The 17,462-nt window shown below is 48.4% G+C and overlaps 1 protein-coding gene across 7 annotated transcripts; it reads left to right on the top strand.

The window, feature by feature from the left end:
* Positions 1-12: 12 nt before the first annotated feature.
* Positions 13-16,523, top strand: aftpha (aftiphilin a). 7 transcript variants are annotated; one of them, XM_047365908.1, is made up of 10 exons: positions 13-156; positions 1,475-2,993; positions 4,655-4,818; positions 5,017-5,146; positions 5,757-5,813; positions 5,918-6,040; positions 6,213-6,276; positions 7,135-7,218; positions 15,441-15,564; positions 15,640-16,523. In XM_047365908.1, the coding sequence occupies exons 2-10, from the start codon at positions 1,509-1,511 to the stop codon at positions 15,782-15,784; spliced, it is 2,376 nt and encodes a 791-aa protein (XP_047221864.1). In that variant the 5' UTR covers positions 13-156; positions 1,475-1,508; the 3' UTR covers positions 15,785-16,523. The 7 variants fall into 7 exon arrangements, with proteins under 7 accessions (XP_047221864.1, XP_047221859.1, XP_047221858.1 ...); XM_047365903.1 differs by lacking the exon at positions 13-156 and adding an exon at positions 221-337 and having other exon boundaries at positions 6,216-6,276; XM_047365902.1 differs by lacking the exon at positions 13-156 and adding an exon at positions 221-337.
* The last annotated feature ends 939 nt before the right edge of the window (positions 16,524-17,462 follow it).

Genomic DNA, 17,462 nt, shown 5'->3' with positions numbered 1-17,462 from the left:
AGTCTGGAAGCGCTGCATGCTGGGAGGAACTGAGCAGTTGACTGACTCCACCTTCACTTCCAGCCGTCACAAACCGTCCAGCTGGCTGCTCCGGACCGTCGCTGGACACCGCTGTCTTCACCTCCAGTCATGGACCTGCAGGACCGGTGTCTAACGGTGAGCCTCACCGCCTGTCCGGGTCAGACGGACCTGGCTGGAGGAGCTAGCGCTGCGGCTAGCTCCGGGAAAAATGAATGTTATGCTTGGAGTTAGCCTCGATTCTGCGCGAATCTGTTGCTTTACTGAGCCGAATCGGACAGATTCTACGGATTTTATTTCTTTGTAACATTATGACCGGGTTGGTACGGTGATTTGTGACGTAATTCTGTTAATTCTTTTCTCAGTCCACTGGTTAGCTAAGCTAAGCTAGCGTAGTGAAGGAGTTGTTCGGCCTGTTAGTGTGATTCTTCTTCTGACTGGACCGGACCGGGTCTGAGCTGAAAGTGTCCCAACATCCACCTCCATGATCATTAAACCCTGATTAGCGTTAAACCTCAGCCCGCTGTCAGGCTCACCATCTGCTAGCTCCGTTAGCCACCTAGCTGCGGCTAACGGCTGGATAAAGTGTTAAGACACTGATTGATCCGTTGGTGCGGCCAGTTTAAGGTTCGGGTTGATCACAAACGGCTGCTGACTGAGGCTCTGGGCAGGGTTCTGACTTCCAGCAGGTCTCAGGTTCCTGTGTGGTTCTGACATTGATCTTAGATTAGAGTCTGGTTCTGTTCTGACACTGATATCAGGACGCTTTCTAGTTCTGACCCTGAGTTCGGGACAGTTTCCATGGCAGAGCAGGGCTTTACCACGTCTCTCAGTGACGCTTCCTGCAGGGTAACTGGTCTTTCTGGCCCTGCGGGTTTGTGGTCCAGGCTCATGCACCTGCCCACAGGTGTTTTGGCTCCTCCCACAGTATCAGTTTCTTCTTTCAGAAAGAAGTGGAAGTTGTGCACAGTTGATAAAGTTGATGTGATATTATGAGAAGGAATCTGACTGGGTGTTGTTGCAGGTGTCATGAAACAGTCCGTGGAGGAGATGTTGGTATCATGATGGAGATGTGAAGGCTCATAATGGGACGAATGGCTGGATGAATGGGGAAAGTCAGCAGCTTGTTATCAGGAATGATCCTGAAGTCTCATTATCTCTGCAGTTAGAAGCTGTTGCTTTAAGGCTCAGGATCAGTGTACAGATGTTCAAGAGAAGTTGTTTGAAGTACAAGCTGAAATGGTTTGGAAGAAGGAAGTGATGGAGGGGAGATGACGCCGTGATTGGTGATTAGGTCAGAAGATCCACTGATACTGGAGACATTATTAACTTGGTTTAATTTGATCAAACATTTCCTAACTGATACCAGACGTTTACTCTGACGGGTCTTCAGTTTCTGCTGAGTGTGTGTCGGGTTTATCTGTTTTCTGATGACTTCCTCTTCCTCTCTCTATAGGTGTAGCCGAGGCGACTCTGTCCACCAGAGAAGTATGGAACCAGATGTAATACCCATGTACTCTTCCTCGCCGCCGCCAATGGAGGACGGTGCAGAAGAGGACGACGATGAGTTTGGAGATTTTGGTACCTTCTCTGGTGTTCCAAACACCATCAGTTTCTCCGAGTTTGACACCCCAACTACCTTCAACCAGAGCCAAGCTTTGACAGCTACCTCGCCGCCAGAGGTTCAGAACAGCAGAGGTGTGGTAAGCTTCAGCCGTGGCCCCTCCAACGGTTCCTGCAGTCCCAGTAATGAGCTGTCTAAGCTCAATGGCGTCGGGCCCATTAGCCACCTGGACAGCAGTCCCTCAGAAAGGACTGAGACGAGGAAAACCATGTCCTCCTCACTGGACTTCTCTGTGAGTGAGCCTGCTGATTGTAATGGCGAAACCACAGAGGTTGTGACAAACGGGTTTGTGACCTTTGACCTTCAGGGAAGCCCCTCTTCACAGAATTCTGTCCACTCTCATATTAAAGGACCGTCCACGGAGGACGGGTTTGCAGATTTTGCTTCTTTTTCCAACTCTGAAGGAATGCTGGGTCAGTCAGCAGAGGAGCACATGGACACTCCTCCGGAGACAGCCGTCCTTGCCCAGGACAATAACAGGGAGCAGGGAGCGTCCTCAGAGGAATGTCTCAGGGACACACACAGAGCTGAGGCCCCAGCTGGCTCTTGTAACACAGACCGGGGCCCGCACACAGACACTGATTCTCTACAAAGGGACGTCGGCGTCACACTGGAGCCCTCAGACACTGTTTGCACTAATGACCGCCTCCCTCTGAACGGGACGGATGTAGATGAGGAGGACGAGTCCAAAGAGACCGCGGCTGAAAACAACCTCCCATCAGACATGGCTGCAGACAGCGAGGCGGGTCAGTCAGACGAGAAGAGCTCAGAGACGGAGACGTCGTTTGGACGTCTGCTGTCGACAGACGCCCTGGAGGAGTACGGCGACATGAGCACCATTGGCTCGGTACCGTCCCCACCGCTCCAGTGGGACACGGCCACTCACACAGAAGAAGAGGCAGACTTTGGAGACTTTGGTGGTGCCGGATCATTCAGCGGTCAGGGCTTTGCAGATTTTGAGCACCTGGAGGTCCAGAAGAAACAGAACACATTGCAGAGTTCTGATCCTCCACCAGATTCTATAAACACCGAGCAGGAAGATGACTTTGGGGACTTCAACTCTCCTAAATTTCTCACCGGTGAAAATGAGGGTGCAGATGGAGGGAAGTTTGCCAACTTTCCCACCAGCGAGAGTTTTGGGAATTTCAGCTCGGCCAGAGATGCGGAGGAGGATTCGGGGTGGAGCGCGTTTGGAGAGCAGCAGCACCACAAGGAGGATGAGGAACAGTCCTGGGCGGCGTTCAGCCCGGTGCCGAGCATCGCTCCTACTGCAGACAGTAGAGAGGAAGAGTGGAGTGAAGGTCCAACTCCTGCAGTCAGCGAGGAAACCGGCAGGACAGAAACACACTCGGTAAGCAGTGAGAGAGACCGTCCGGCTGGACCGACCTGGACGGTTCTGGGTTTCCAGCAGCAGGGGAAACTGCCTGGTGCTGATAAAACTTAGCAGGAAACATGTCCGGTTCCCATGTTTTACATTTGGTCTCACTGTTAGCTGCTAGTAATTAGTAGAAATAAAAATGTTTAATTTAAACTAGTTGAACATCATTTAGTTTCAGTCTTAACTGGAGCCAAGAGTGTGAGTGAACTTTGGATCCTGGGAATCCCAGAGATGATTGAGACTGGTCCGAAGTATGGGAGCAAGTAGCAGATCAACGGTTTTCCTCCTGGTTCCCTGAACCGGCATCATCCACGTTTCTCTGGAGATAATTGGAGCATTAATATCCCTAAACTGGGAAGCATGAGATGAAATTTTGTCATTTTAAATCAAACCAAAAAGTCCTGAGGACATCTGGACAGTCGTGCTGAGTTAAAGCTTCTCATCAGCCAGCAGTTTACCCTGATGTTTCGATCCAGTCTCCACATGCAGTCTGACTGTGACCGAATATATCTGCTCACCAGAAACTAGTCCTGGTCTCTGATTATCCGGATCAGCTCAATTCAGTTTATTTCTAAAGCACCAATTCACAACATGTCATCTCAAGGTTCTTCACAACAGTCAGGTTCATACATTCCAATTAATCGTAACCATTGAACAGTTCAGTCAGATTCAGCTTTTTATTAAAATTGGATAAAAAGTTTTTCTATCTAAGGAAACCCAGCAGATTGCATCCAGTCAGTGACTTGCAGCATTCACTCCTCCTGGATGAGCATGTAGAGACAGTGGACAGTCACTGGTGTTGACTTTGCAGCAATCCCTCATACTGAGCATGCATGTAGCGACAGTGGAGAGGAAAAACTCCCTTTTAACAGGAAGAAACCTCCAGCAGAACCAGAACCAGGCTCAGTGTGAGCGGCCATCTGCCACGACCCACTGGGGGTTTGAGAGAACAGAGCAGAGACACAAAGAGAACAAAGAAGCACTGATCCAGGAGTACTTTCTATGGGAAGGAAAAGTAAATGTTAATGGATGTAGCTCCTTTAGTCGTTTCATCTAGAAAGAAAGAACAGATAAACTCTGATCCAGTTTTCAAGGTAATTCAGTTATTCTGCAGAAATCAGGAATTTCTTCCAGTTTAGGACAATAATCAGAGGAAGTTCTTCTTTTCACACCTAAAGGAGGAAGTCTTGTTTCAGATCTGCTTCCTGTTTTCCATCCCAGAACCTGTAACCAGTATTTATTCTGAACTGGTCCAGTTTGTGTTAGACATGATGGGACCAGTTTATCTCTGAGCTCTGGTTTTAGATCCTGAAATGAGGATGAGATAAAAGTCAAACTCCTGCAGGCTCCGCCCACTGGAATGTCACCAACTGAACAAATTTCCTCTCAGTTGAACTCTTTACCAGCTGGAGCAGTGGTTCTGATGGCCGTGGGCCAACAAAACCAGTGCAGCAGCAGGCTGAACCACTGAGGCTGTAACCATTGACAGCAGGGGGCGCTCTGTTCTGAAGCTTCCGATATTCAAACTGGGATTATGTTTGAAACGGACCTTCAAGACTCCAATCGGTCAGGAGTCCTCAGAGTGGTTCTGTCCTGGCTCACAAGTTTAAGCTGCTGCTGTGATCCCTCTGCAGGTGGCGCTGTCCAGCCATCTGCAGGCGCTGTTTCTCAGCAGCTTCCCTGTGAGTTCCTCCCAGAGCCAGCAGATGGAGGACCAGGTGGTGACCCTGAAGGTCCTACTGGAGCCCGGAGGGGACCAACCGGAGGAGGTGGAAGAGGAGAGGTTGACATGCAGCCGGTGAGTCGCAGTGATTATGATGATGATGACGATGATGGAGACTTTGCAGATGTGTCATCATCTACAGAATAATTTCACAGTTATGTTGTGATGTGGAGCTGATGACTAAACCTGTCAGCGGTTTCCTCACCTGGATGAACACCGCTCTGCAGATGTTTCTGACGGTTCCTTCTGCTTGTCTCTGATTGGTTGCTGCAGGTCAGTGCAAGGCGGCATGTGGACTCAGCTTCAGGACGTCAACGAAGCTCTGGGGCTTAGATACCAGTGGGGGGGCTCACACTGCAACAAAGTCCTCCTCTGCTGCCTCGGCATCGACACCAGAAACATTGTAAGTCTGTGCTGGATGTCCTGCAGGTTCTGATGTGGACCAGATGCTTGTAGAGAAGGTGTTTAATAATTTTTGAACATAATTCATTTTTTTGAGCAGCTGAGGAAAGTTGAAGCGTTGATCTGAGTGGACCGTTAGGGTTCTGCTGTCGGGTTCTTCTGCTCCTCTCATGTCAGAATTATTACATCCATGTGTTTTATTTCCTGTTGGTCCAAAGCAGAAATACTTCCTGTTTTTAATATCCATCCAATCACCTTCCAGAACAAGCTGGTTCTGTTCCAGCTTTTCAGCCGGGCCTTGAATGTGGTTTCCATAATCTTGGTAGAAACTGCATGGATGTCCCTGGAGAAGATGTGGTCCTGAAAGCAGCAGATGTTGCTCTAGAACCTCAATGCTGCCATCAGAGAAGAAGATATGAGTCCATGTCAGACAGGAAGTGATGCAGATTTAGAGAAATAAAATGAAGTTGTGTGAAGAAAATCCAATGGTTTCCTGTTACAGGATCATTGCTTCATAGAACAATGGTTCCTGTGTGTGTTCCTGTGTTGGACGTATGTTCTCATCCTGAATGAGTCCATTTTTAAACTCATTTCATGACCTTCTCCTACAGTTGTTCACCGGACAGAAGAAGCAGCCGGTCATCGTGCCGATGTACGCAGCCAGCCTGGTGAGTTCCTCCACCGGTGGCCCATCGGCTGTTCCTCAACACTCTGCATGCAGAACCTTCAGGTGTCTGATGATCAGCAGTGGGTGACTGCATGTTGTTTTCAGGGGATGCTGGAACCTACCAAAGAGCCTGTGAAGCCTGTTTCTGCTGCAGAGATGATCGCCTCCATCGCTCAGACGCCTCCTGCAGCTGCAGAGAAAAGCTCCTGTCAGTCGGACTCGGTGCAGGTGGGACTTCACATTGAGACCGAACCCCTCGGACTCCTTCTGGTCATTCTTCTCATGTCTGGGTCCAGCTGCTTCCTGCTGGGGACAGAAATCTGTTCAAATATTTACTCTAAAACCCTCAGGAAGAAAAGCTGCTGTTTGTCTGTGTTGAAACTGTCCCCTGTTCTTCCAGCAGGAGGCGCTCCCTCCCATCCAGTTTGACTGGAGCAGCAGTGGCCTTACCAACCCTCTGGATGGTAGGTGATCTTACGTCTGTTTTCTGTCGTCGTCTTTAACCCTCGTAGTTTCTCAGACCTTCTGTCCACAACCCAGTAGCCGCTCCAGCTGACAGAGAGCTCGGTAGAACCTCATTAGAACCTCCTAATAAAACAATGATCTGTATTTGTTGGAGTTGGATTTAAAAGGTCCTTGTGTTGGTTCGGTTTTCTCTGTGAGGTGATGAAATGACAGAACAAAGTCTCCAGCTGCAAATCAGCTTGTTCTATCTCAGCAACACTGACCCAAATGTTCTTCATCATCTGAAGAAGAGTTTGCTCCACTTTAGAATCTGCTTCCACCTCAGAAACATCAGCTGACCATCGCAATGCTCAAGAGTTGAGCAGCAGCTGAAACTGCGTCTCAGTCCAACCGGTCCACGTAATTAAGGTCCATAAGACTGGATCATGTTGGAGGAGGTTCAGAAAATCAAATGAAACCAAATGATTGGCTGAAAAAAATCAGCTGACCAGAACAAACCACCTCTACTCAGTACTGTGAGCTCAGTCCCACAGTGAAGCACGGTAGTAGCAGCATCATGATGTGGGAGGATGGGAATCTGTGGCCCCTGATGAATCAGGAGTTTTAATTTCAGCACGAGGTGTTCTCTGATTGGACAGCAGCTCCCCCCATGCTCTGGTTCTGATGGTTGAGCCGCTACCGGGCCGCCTGCTTTGCTCTCCTCCGTCTGAGATGTTTGAGCTATGCACTGAACACAAACCCAAAGCTGATCTGAGGTCAGCCTGCATGCAGCCGCCTGTCATCAGTCTAACATGAAGCCGACTGCATGACCGCTCTCTCTCTCTCTCTGTCTGTCTGTGTTTACCTCGACCGTCCAGCCAGCGGAGGCTCGGCTCTGTTGAACCTGGATTTCTTTGGTCCGGTGGAGGATTCAGGCTCCAGCAGCTCAGCCTCCATCCCAGGTCAGCAGCTGCTTGCCTCCTCTTCCTCACTTTAACCTCTCACTCATCCCACTAAATAAATCGACGCAAAAAGAGCAGTTTAGATGTTCCTCCTGGACTGTGTCAAACTATTATTAGATTGACAATAATGGTTATTGGAGTTTTCATTTGGACACAGATAATTTCATGTTGTCATGACAACAATTCATCATGAGTTTGTCAGTTAAACCTAAACTCTGTCAGAAAGACCCCGGGCCAATATTCCAACCCAGGACCTTCTTGCTGCAAGGCAACAGCGCCACCATGGAGCCTCTGTAGAAACATCAGGAATTACATCAGCAGCTAGTTTTACACAAACGCTGAAGTAGAAACAGACTGAAGTTAGATTCAACCTTTTAAGGGTTTAAACTGAACTTTAACCTTATTGATCCATGTTGTCAGCATAACATCATCTATATATACTTTATTAACCCATAAAGGATCATTGATGAGCAGTGAGTTGGTTGAAAACGTCACATGATCTGACCAGACCCTCTAGGTCAAAGGTTAGGGTAAACCCTCTAACACCGGCCTCAAAATGTCCGCCTGGTCTGTTTTTGCTTATTTAACCGTAAAAAAGGCAGAAAAAGTCCTCAGAGTTAAAGTTTTCACCCATTTTTCTGGAACTTTCAACATGTGGACATTTAAATAGAATATACTTTATGGTAGAAGAGTGTTTTAACAGCTTAAATGAAGAAAACACAAAAACAAACCTTGGGCTTTAGTAAAAAACCATCGCAGATGTACCAGAAAAATGAATTTAGTATTTTAAATACCGTACGTTCCGGACTACAGCGCGCACCTGATTAAAAGCCGCATGCTCTAATTTTAGAAAGAAAACCACGTTTGTTCTTGTACAGGTCGCACCGGATGTTAAGCCACGGCTGACCCACGTTGTAATATGAGATATTTACACAGAAAGATATTAACTTTTATGTAATATAAACAACTGCATATTGCAAATGCTTTTTTTCGAACAGTACCTGTAACACGGCTACCTTTAAATATACGTTATCTGTAACAACAGAGCACGTACAACATCCAATATCTCCTAACTGATTTACACTGCAGCCTACCAGGTCAAAAGTCATTGATCGCCTTCTTCATCTTCTTCATGAGCACTGAAACCATCAAAGTCCTCTTCTTCAATGTCCAAATTAATCAGCCTCAGGATCTCACCTGAGCGCACCCAGTCCTCTTCATCATGCAGCAGTCCAGCCTTTAGAAACCCGTTGGTGATTTTCCATGTTGATGAGGGTGAAGATAAGTGTCTGATTTACAGTACAGGTAATTGAATTGTGAAAGTGCTCTTGATTTATCGCACAAGTTCATTGGACCTCTTTGAACTACTCATCAATTTGATTGGTCTACTGTTACCAGGCAAAATGTTTTTGGCGGCATGAAAAAAAACATGCATTAGCCGCACCGTTGAATAGGCCGCAGGGTTCAAAGTGTGGGGGAAAAGTTGCGGCTTATAGTCCAGAATTTACGGTATTACATTTTTAAAGTTTTGGAAGATATTTGCGAAAAAAGGAGTCTTTAAATGTGCAAAAACAGGCCACAATAAAAAACTATGTGCAGGAGTTTTCTCTGCCGATTTCTCCTATCTGGCCGTAGACCCAGTTCTGGTGGTACTACCAGGGACAGTTTCTATCTGGCTTTAGACCCAGTTCTGGTGGTACTACCAGGGACAGTTTCTATCTGGCCGTAGACCCAGTTCTGGTGGTACTACCAGGGACAGTTTCTATCTGACCGTAGACCCAGTTCTGGTGGTACTACCAGGGACAGTTTCTATCTGGCCGTAGACCCAGTTCTGGTGGTACTACCAGTGACAGTTTCTATCTGGCCGTAGACCCAGTTCTGGTGGTACTACCAGGGACAGTTTCTATCTGGCCGTAGACCCAGTTCTGGTGGTACTACCAGGGACAGTTTCTATCTGGCCGTAGACCCAGTTCTGGTGGTACTACCAGGGACAGTTTCTATCTGGCTTTAGACCCAGTTCTGGTGGTACTACCAGGGACAGTTTCTATCTGGCCGTAGACCCAGTTCTGGTGGTACTACCAGGGACAGTTTCTATCTGACCGTAGACCCAGTTCTGGTGGTACTACCAGGGACAGTTTCTATCTGGCCGTAGACCCAGTTCTGGTGGTACTACCAGTGACAGTTTCTATCTGGCCGTAGACCCAGTTCTGGTGGTACTACCAGGGACAGTTTCTATCTGGCCGTAGACCCAGTTCTGGTGGTACTACCAGGGACAGTTTCTATCTGGCCGTAGACCCAGTTCTGGTGGTACTACCAGGGACAGTTTCTATCTGGCCGTAGACCCAGTTCTGGTGGTACTACCAGGGACAGTTTCTATCTGGCTTTAGACCCAGTTCTGGTGGTACTACCAGGGACAGTTTCTATCTGGCCGTAGACCCAGTTCTGGTGGTACTACCAGGGACAGTTTCTATCTGGCCGTAGACCCAGTTCTGGTGGTACTACCAGTGACAGTTTCTATCTGGCTTTAGACCCAGTTCTGGTGGTACTACCAGGTACAGTTTCTATCTGGCCGTAGACCCAGTTCTGGTGGTACTACCAGGGACAGTTTCTATCTGGCCGTAGACCCAGTTCTGGTGGTACTACCAGGGACAGTTTCTATCTGGCTTTAGACCCAGTTCTGGTGGTACTACCAGGGACAGTTTCTATCTGGCCGTAGACCCAGTTCTGGTGGTACTACCAGGGACAGTTTCTATCTGGCCGTAGACCCAGTTCTGGTGGTACTACCAGGGACAGTTTCCATCTGGCCGTAGACCCAGTTCTGGTGGTACTACCAGGGACAGTTTCTATCTGGCTTTAGACCCAGTTCTGGTGGTACTACCAGGGACAGTTTCTATCTGGCCGTAGACCCAGTTCTGGTGGTACTACCAGGGACAGTTTCTATCTGGCCGTAGACCCAGTTCTGGTGGTACTACCAGGGACAGTTTCTATCTGGCTTTAGACCCAGTTCTGGTGGTACTACCAGGGACAGTTTCTATCTGGCCGTAGACCCAGTTCTGGTGGTACTACCAGTGACAGTTTCTATCTGGCTTTAGACCCAGTTCTGGTGGTACTACCAGGGACAGTTTCTATCTGGCTTTAGACCCAGTTCTGGTGGTACTACCAGGGACAGTTTCTATCTGGCTTTAGACCCAGTTCTGGTGGTACTACCAGGGACAGTTTCTATCTGGCTTTAGACCCAGTTCTGGTGGTACTACCAGGGACAGTTTCTATCTGGCCGTAGACCCAGTTCTGGTGGTACTACCAGGGACAGTTTCTATCTGGCCGTAGACCCAGTTCTGGTGGTACTACCAGGGACAGTTTCTATCTGGCTTTAGACCCAGTTCTGGTGGTACTACCAGGGACAGTTTCTATCTGGCCGTAGACCCAGTTCTGGTGGTACTACCAGTGACAGTTTCTATCTGGCCGTAGACCCAGTTCTGGTGGTACTACCAGGGACAGTTTCTATCTGGCCGTAGACCCAGTTCTGGTGGTACTACCAGGGACAGTTTCCATCTGGCCGTAGACCCAGTTCTGGTGGTACTACCAGGGACAGTTTCTATCTGGCTTTAGACCCAGTTCTGGTGGTACTACCAGGGACAGTTTCTATCTGGCCGTAGACCCAGTTCTGGTGGTACTACCAGGGACAGTTTCTATCTGGCCGTAGACCCAGTTCTGGTGGTACTACCAGGGACAGTTTCTATCTGGCCGTAGACCCAGTTCTGGTGGTACTACCAGGGACAGTTTCTATCTGGCTTTAGACCCAGTTCTGGTGGTACTACCAGGGACAGTTTCTATCTGGCCGTAGACCCAGTTCTGGTGGTACTACCAGTGACAGTTTCTATCTGGCTTTAGACCCAGTTCTGGTGGTACTACCAGGGACAGTTTCTATCTGGCTTTAGACCCAGTTCTGGTGGTACTACCAGGGACAGTTTCTATCTGGCCGTAGACCCAGTTCTGGTGGTACTACCAGTGACAGTTTCTATCTGGCCGTAGACCCAGTTCTGGTGGTACTACCAGTGACAGTTTCTATCTGGCCGTAGACCCAGTTCTGGTGGTACTACCAGTGACAGTTTCTATCTGGCCGTAGACCCAGTTCTGGTGGTACTACCAGTGACAGTTTCTATCTGGCCGTAGACCCAGTTCTGGTGGTACTACCAGTGACAGTTTCCATCTGGCCGTAGACCCAGTTCTGGTGGTACTACCAGTGACAGTTTCTATCTGGCCGTAGACCCAGTTCTGGTGGTACTACCAGTGACAGTTTCTATCTGGCCTTAGACCCAGTTCTGGTGGTACTACCAGTGACAGTTTCCATCTGGCCGTAGACCCAGTTCTGGTGGTACTACCAGGGACAGTTTCTATCTGGCTTTAGACCCAGTTCTGGTGGTACTACCAGGGACAGTTTCTATCTGGCCGTAGACCCAGTTCTGGTGGTACTACCAGGGACAGTTTCTATCTGGCCGTAGACCCAGTTCTGGTGGTACTACCAGTGACAGTTTCTATCTGGCTTTAGACCCAGTTCTGGTGGTACTACCAGGGACAGTTTCTATCTGGCTTTAGACCCAGTTCTGGTGGTACTACCAGGGACAGTTTCTATCTGGCCGTAGACCCAGTTCTGGTGGTACTACCAGTGACAGTTTCTATCTGGCCGTAGACCCAGTTCTGGTGGTACTACCAGTGACAGTTTCTATCTGGCCGTAGACCCAGTTCTGGTGGTACTACCAGTGACAGTTTCTATCTGGCCGTAGACCCAGTTCTGGTGGTACTACCAGTGACAGTTTCTATTTGGCTTTAGACCCAGTTCTGGTGGTACTACCAGGGACAGTTTCTATCTGGCCGTAGACCCAGTTCTGGTGGTACTACCAGTGACAGTTTCTATCTGGCCGTAGACCCAGTTCTGGTGGTACTACCAGTGACAGTTTCTATCTGGCTTTAGACCCAGTTCTGGTGGTACTACCAGGGACAGTTTCTATCTGGCTTTAGACCCAGTTCTGGTGGTACTACCAGTGACAGTTTCTATCTGGCCGTAGACCCAGTTCTGGTGGTACTACCAGTGACGGTTTCTATCTGGCCGTAGACCCAGTTCTGGTGGTACTACCAGTGACGGTTTCCATCTGGCCGTAGACCCAGTTCTGGTGGTACTACCAGTGACAGTTTCCATCTGGCCGTAGACCCAGTTCTGGTGGTACTACCAGTGACAGTTTCCATCTGGCCGTAGACCCAGTTCTGGTGGTACTACCAGTGACAGTTTCTATCTGGCCGTAGACCCAGTTCTGGTGGTACTACCAGTGACAGTTTCTATCTGGCCGTAGACCCAGTTCTGGTGGTACTACCAGTGACAGTTTCTATCTGGCCGTAGACCCAGTTCTGGTGGTACTACCAGTGACAGTTTCCATCTGGCCGTAGACCCAGTTCTGGTGGTACTACCAGGGACAGTTTCTATCTGGCTTTAGACCCAGTTCTGGTGGTACTACCAGTGACAGTTTCTATCTGGCCGTAGACCCAGTTCTGGTGGTACTACCAGTGACAGTTTCTATCTGGCCGTAGACCCAGTTCTGGTGGTACTACCAGTGACAGTTTCTATCTGGCCGTAGACCCAGTTCTGGTGGTACTACCAGTGACAGTTTCTATCTGGCCGTAGACCCAGTTCTGGTGGTACTACCAGTGACAGTTTCTATCTGGCCGTAGACCCAGTTCTGGTGGTACTACCAGTGACAGTTTCTATCTGGCCGTAGACCCAGTTCTGGTGGTACTACCAGTGACAGTTTCTATCTGGCTTTAGACCCAGTTCTGGTGGTACTACCAGTGACAGTTTCTATCTGGCCGTAGACCCAGTTCTGGTGGTACTACCAGTGACAGTTTCTATCTGGCCGTAGACCCAGTTCTGGCCGTACTACCAGTGACAGTTTCTATCTGGCTTTAGACCCAGTTCTGGTGGTACTACCAGTGACAGTTTCTATCTGGCCGTAGACCCAGTTCTGGTGGTACTACCAGTGACAGTTTCTATCTGGCCGTAGACCCAGTTCTGGTGGTACTACCAGTGACAGTTTCCATCTGGCCGTAGACCCAGTTCTGGTGGTACTACCAGTGACAGTTTCTATCTGGCCGTAGACCCAGTTCTGGTGGTACTACCAGTGACAGTTTCTATCTGGCCGTAGACCCAGTTCTGGTGGTACTACCAGTGACAGTTTCTATCTGGCCGTAGACCCAGTTCTGGTGGTACTACCAGTGACAGTTTCTATCTGGCTTTAGACCCAGTTCTGGTGGTACTACCAGGGACAGTTTCTATCTGGCCGTAGACCCAGTTCTGGTGGTACTACCAGTGACAGTTTCTATCTGGCCGTAGACCCAGTTCTGGTGGTACTACCAGTGACAGTTTCTATCTGGCTTTAGACCCAGTTCTGGTGGTACTACCCGTGACAGTTTCTATCTGGCCGTAGACCCAGTTCTGGTGGTACTACCAGTGACAGTTTCTATCTGGCCGTAGACCCAGTTCTGGTGGTACTACCAGTGACAGTTTCTATCTGGCCGTAGACCCAGTTCTGGTGGTACTACCAGTGACAGTTTCTATCTGGCTTTAGACCCAGTTCTGGTGGTACTACCCGTGACAGTTTCTATCTGGCCGTAGACCCAGTTCTGGTGGTACTACCAGTGACAGCTTCTATCTGGCCGAAGACCCAGTTCTGGTGGTACTACCAGTGACAGTTTCTATCTGGCCGTAGACCCAGTTCTGGTGGTACTACCAGTGACAGTTTCTATCTGGCCGTAGACCCAGTTCTGGTGGTACTACCAGTGACAGTTTCCATCTGGCCGTAGACCCAGTTCTGGTGGTACTACCAGTGACAGTTTCTATCTGGCCGTAGACCCAGTTCTGGTGGTACTACCAGTGACAGTCGGTCGTGGCAGATGGCCGCTCACACTGAGCCTGGTTCTGGTTCTGCTGGAGGTTTCTTCCTGTTAAAAGGGAGTTTTTCCTCTCCACTGTCGCTACATGCATGCTCAGTATGAGGGATTGCTGCAAAGTCAACCCCAGTGACTGTCCACTGTCTCTACATGCTCATCCAGGAGGAGTGAATGCTGCAAGTCACTGACTGGATGCAATCTGCTGGGTTTCCTTAGATAGAAAAACTTTTTATCCAATTTGAATAAATAACTGAATCTGACTGAACTGTTCAATGATTACGATTAATTTGAATGTATGAACCTGACTGTTGTGAAGAGCCTTGAGACGACATGTGTTGTGAATTGGTGCTATATAAATAAACTGAATTGAATTGACAATTTCTATCTGGCCGTAGACCCAGTTCTGGTGGTACTACCAGGGACAGTTTCTATCTGGCCGTAGACCCAGTTCTGGTGGTACTACCAGGGACAGTTTCTATCTGGCCGTAGACCCAGTTCTGGTGGGATGACATAGGAGCCTTTCACAGCACATCACCACAACAGTGGTGGACCATCTCCTGGTTTTCCAGTGAACTGAAATTATAGTCGGCCTGGAAGCAGAGGTCTCTTGTTGTGACCCATCACCTGTCTTCTGCCAGCTCTGCATGCTGTCTCCACTGTAGTTGATGGTTTTGAGACCTCTCCGTCGGTCATTGCACCACCCAGGAGGAACGTTCTTCACACATCGTTGTTCTCCACCACTCTGTGTGGAGGGAGGGAGGAGACAGAGAGGCTGATTCGTCTCCTACGTCCTACAGGCCGACTTCCGACACTTTTTAACTCTGAGTGGAGATCGGAAGTTGTTTTTCCTTGAATCCGGCAGGCGGCACCATTTGTTGAACTGGGCTGGTTCTGCCTGTCTGACCAGTAGAGTGATTTTTGTTTAGCAATGCTTAACTCTAAATTAGCCTTTCTCGAAATCCCAACTTGGTCAGGATCCGTTTTCTCTGAATCCGCCTTTCTTTGAGAACAGGTGTCGCCCCCTGTTGTCAGCTCCAGAGAACAGACAGCAGAAGGCCTCACTTCTCAGATTAAACATCTCAAACGGTTGAAATTATCCTGAAAGATCATCAGAGGAATTGTTTCATTCATGAAAGTTTTAAATGTTGAAGCAGAGTCAGGAACCGGTCTGGTTTCATTCACTGAAGTTTGAATAAAACCTTTTTTAGATGTTCTGCCGACCTTTTTTCTGTCTGGTCCGTTTGGTTCTACCTGGGTCATCTCTGTCCTTCTCTCTGTGTCAGGTGTGGACCCGGAGCTGTTTGAGCTCACCACCTCCAAGCTGGACTCGAGCGGCGCCAGCAGCCGAGTGGCCGACGCCTTCGCCCGCCTCATGTCCACCATGGAGAAGACCAGCACGTCCACCAGGTGAGTCAGTGGTCTGGTTCCTGCTGTGTGTCATCAGTAAGAACCGCTCAGGGTCATTTTGTGTCTCCGCTCCAGCAGGAAGCCGAGGAAAGACGAGAATCTGAGTGAAGAGGCATCCAAGGTGATTGCAGCGCTGCCGGACCTCTCCTTCATGCAGGCTAAGGTTCTGATGTTCCCCGCCACGCTGACGCCGCTCTGCTCGCAGGCCACACCCAACTAAAGCCCTGCCCAGCACATCACCTGACCCCGGCCATTTAACCTGCATTAATTTCTCATTTTGATGCTTAAGTTTGTGATTTTTCATCTTTTAGTTTTTCTGAATAAAATTCAGCATTTCTGATGGGGGGGCTGTGTACATAATCAGGGATTTAATGTTTTATTTGAATGATTGGGCTTTTATTTTGGCGGGAGTGTGAAGGAAACACTGGCTGAAGCTCTTAAACTGAACACATAATAATACATTTATATAAAGAGTCTTTATAAATCTATTTATGGACTTGAAACCACACTGCCTGCAGAATCCAGCTGAATGTTCGGAGGCCTTCCTTTCTCTCTGCTGGGATTTCCCGTGTCCTGCAGCTTTATTCCCATTTCATGAAGCTGTCCTTCCTGTTTGTCTCGTTTCGGGACGTTTGGTTGAATCCAGGGTTTAGGAGCAGTGAAGGACTCAAGGGACCAACCTGTCAGTGTGTCTGTTGTTTTGCTCATACTACTGTCGCCGTCTCCCAGGAGGATTTTGCACATTGTAAAGATGAATTGGATGTAATCATAGTTCACTGTGGCTTTAGACTGTGTACAGTTAAACTATGGACTGTAAATGTTCCAGGAAATTCCTATGGAAAACAGCTGAATCAGTGGAAGAGCCTGTGAGGAGGTCACCGTGCATGTCCGGGTTCTTGCCAGACTGGAAGTGTGTAAATTTTAGTGTACACAAGAAATTAAAATAATTTAAGAGGAAATCCCCACGTCTTTGGTTCTGGTTCTGTTCATCAATTTGGATTTGATGTCAGTAAATTCTGTTCTGTGGGACCGATTTGGGTTGAAGATGGTTGTTTCCTGCTCAGCCGAGTTTTTACTAAAAGATCTGGAGGAGGAGGAAGCTAACATGGAGACACCTGCTGGAATTATATCGGATCCCACTGGGAGTTCAGCTGGATCATATGAATGACGTGATCCATCATGATGTGTTTTCAGGACAAAGCATCGTTTTAAATTCAGCACCTTTTGGGAACAATTAAGTTTGTGAGTCCAGAAGACCTGGATGCAGAGGCAGGTTCTCCCTGTAGCCATGTTCAATCTCCAGATCAGCATAGGTTGGGGAAGTCGGTCCATCTTCAGGGAATGTTGCAGATGACTTTTCTGACCTGGAACTTAAACATTCTGACTTTGGAGTTTCCACTTAGAACCTGATAAACCTCCTGGAGATGAAAGGAATCCCAGAGGTGTTTGGACAATAGTTTCCCTGCCGGTCCAGATATTTCTCCCAGTGAGAAAACTTCACCCTTCAGTGCGACTCCTCAGGCATCAAGGACAGCTCCTGCAGAAAATAACCAGAACTCCAGCCGGAACCAAACTCTGTAATGCTAAAAAGATGCTGTAAAACATCTGTGATCAGAGTTACAGAGATATGGAGCATCGGTTCTGCTTGCCTGCTGCAGCAAATGGTAGCTGAATGGTTCTGATCTAGACTTTGGGGTCAGAACCATTTACCAGATGAGCCGAGGACCTTTTAATGTTTATTTAATGAGGAACAATAAAACATAAACCTTTTAGGATTAAATGCTTCTCACCTGAACAGCAAATGAAAGCAGTGTCTGATCAAAACTTTTAATTCCTTAATCATCTGAAGCTGTTTGACCTCAAGGCCTCCATCCATCTCATCCAGTCTGCTGCCCCCT

Source organism: Girardinichthys multiradiatus, chromosome 5, assembly GCF_021462225.1.
Source record: "Girardinichthys multiradiatus isolate DD_20200921_A chromosome 5, DD_fGirMul_XY1, whole genome shotgun sequence".
Lineage (NCBI taxonomy): Eukaryota > Metazoa > Chordata > Actinopteri > Cyprinodontiformes > Goodeidae > Girardinichthys > Girardinichthys multiradiatus.
This window is presented reverse-complemented; position numbering and strand designations above follow the sequence as displayed.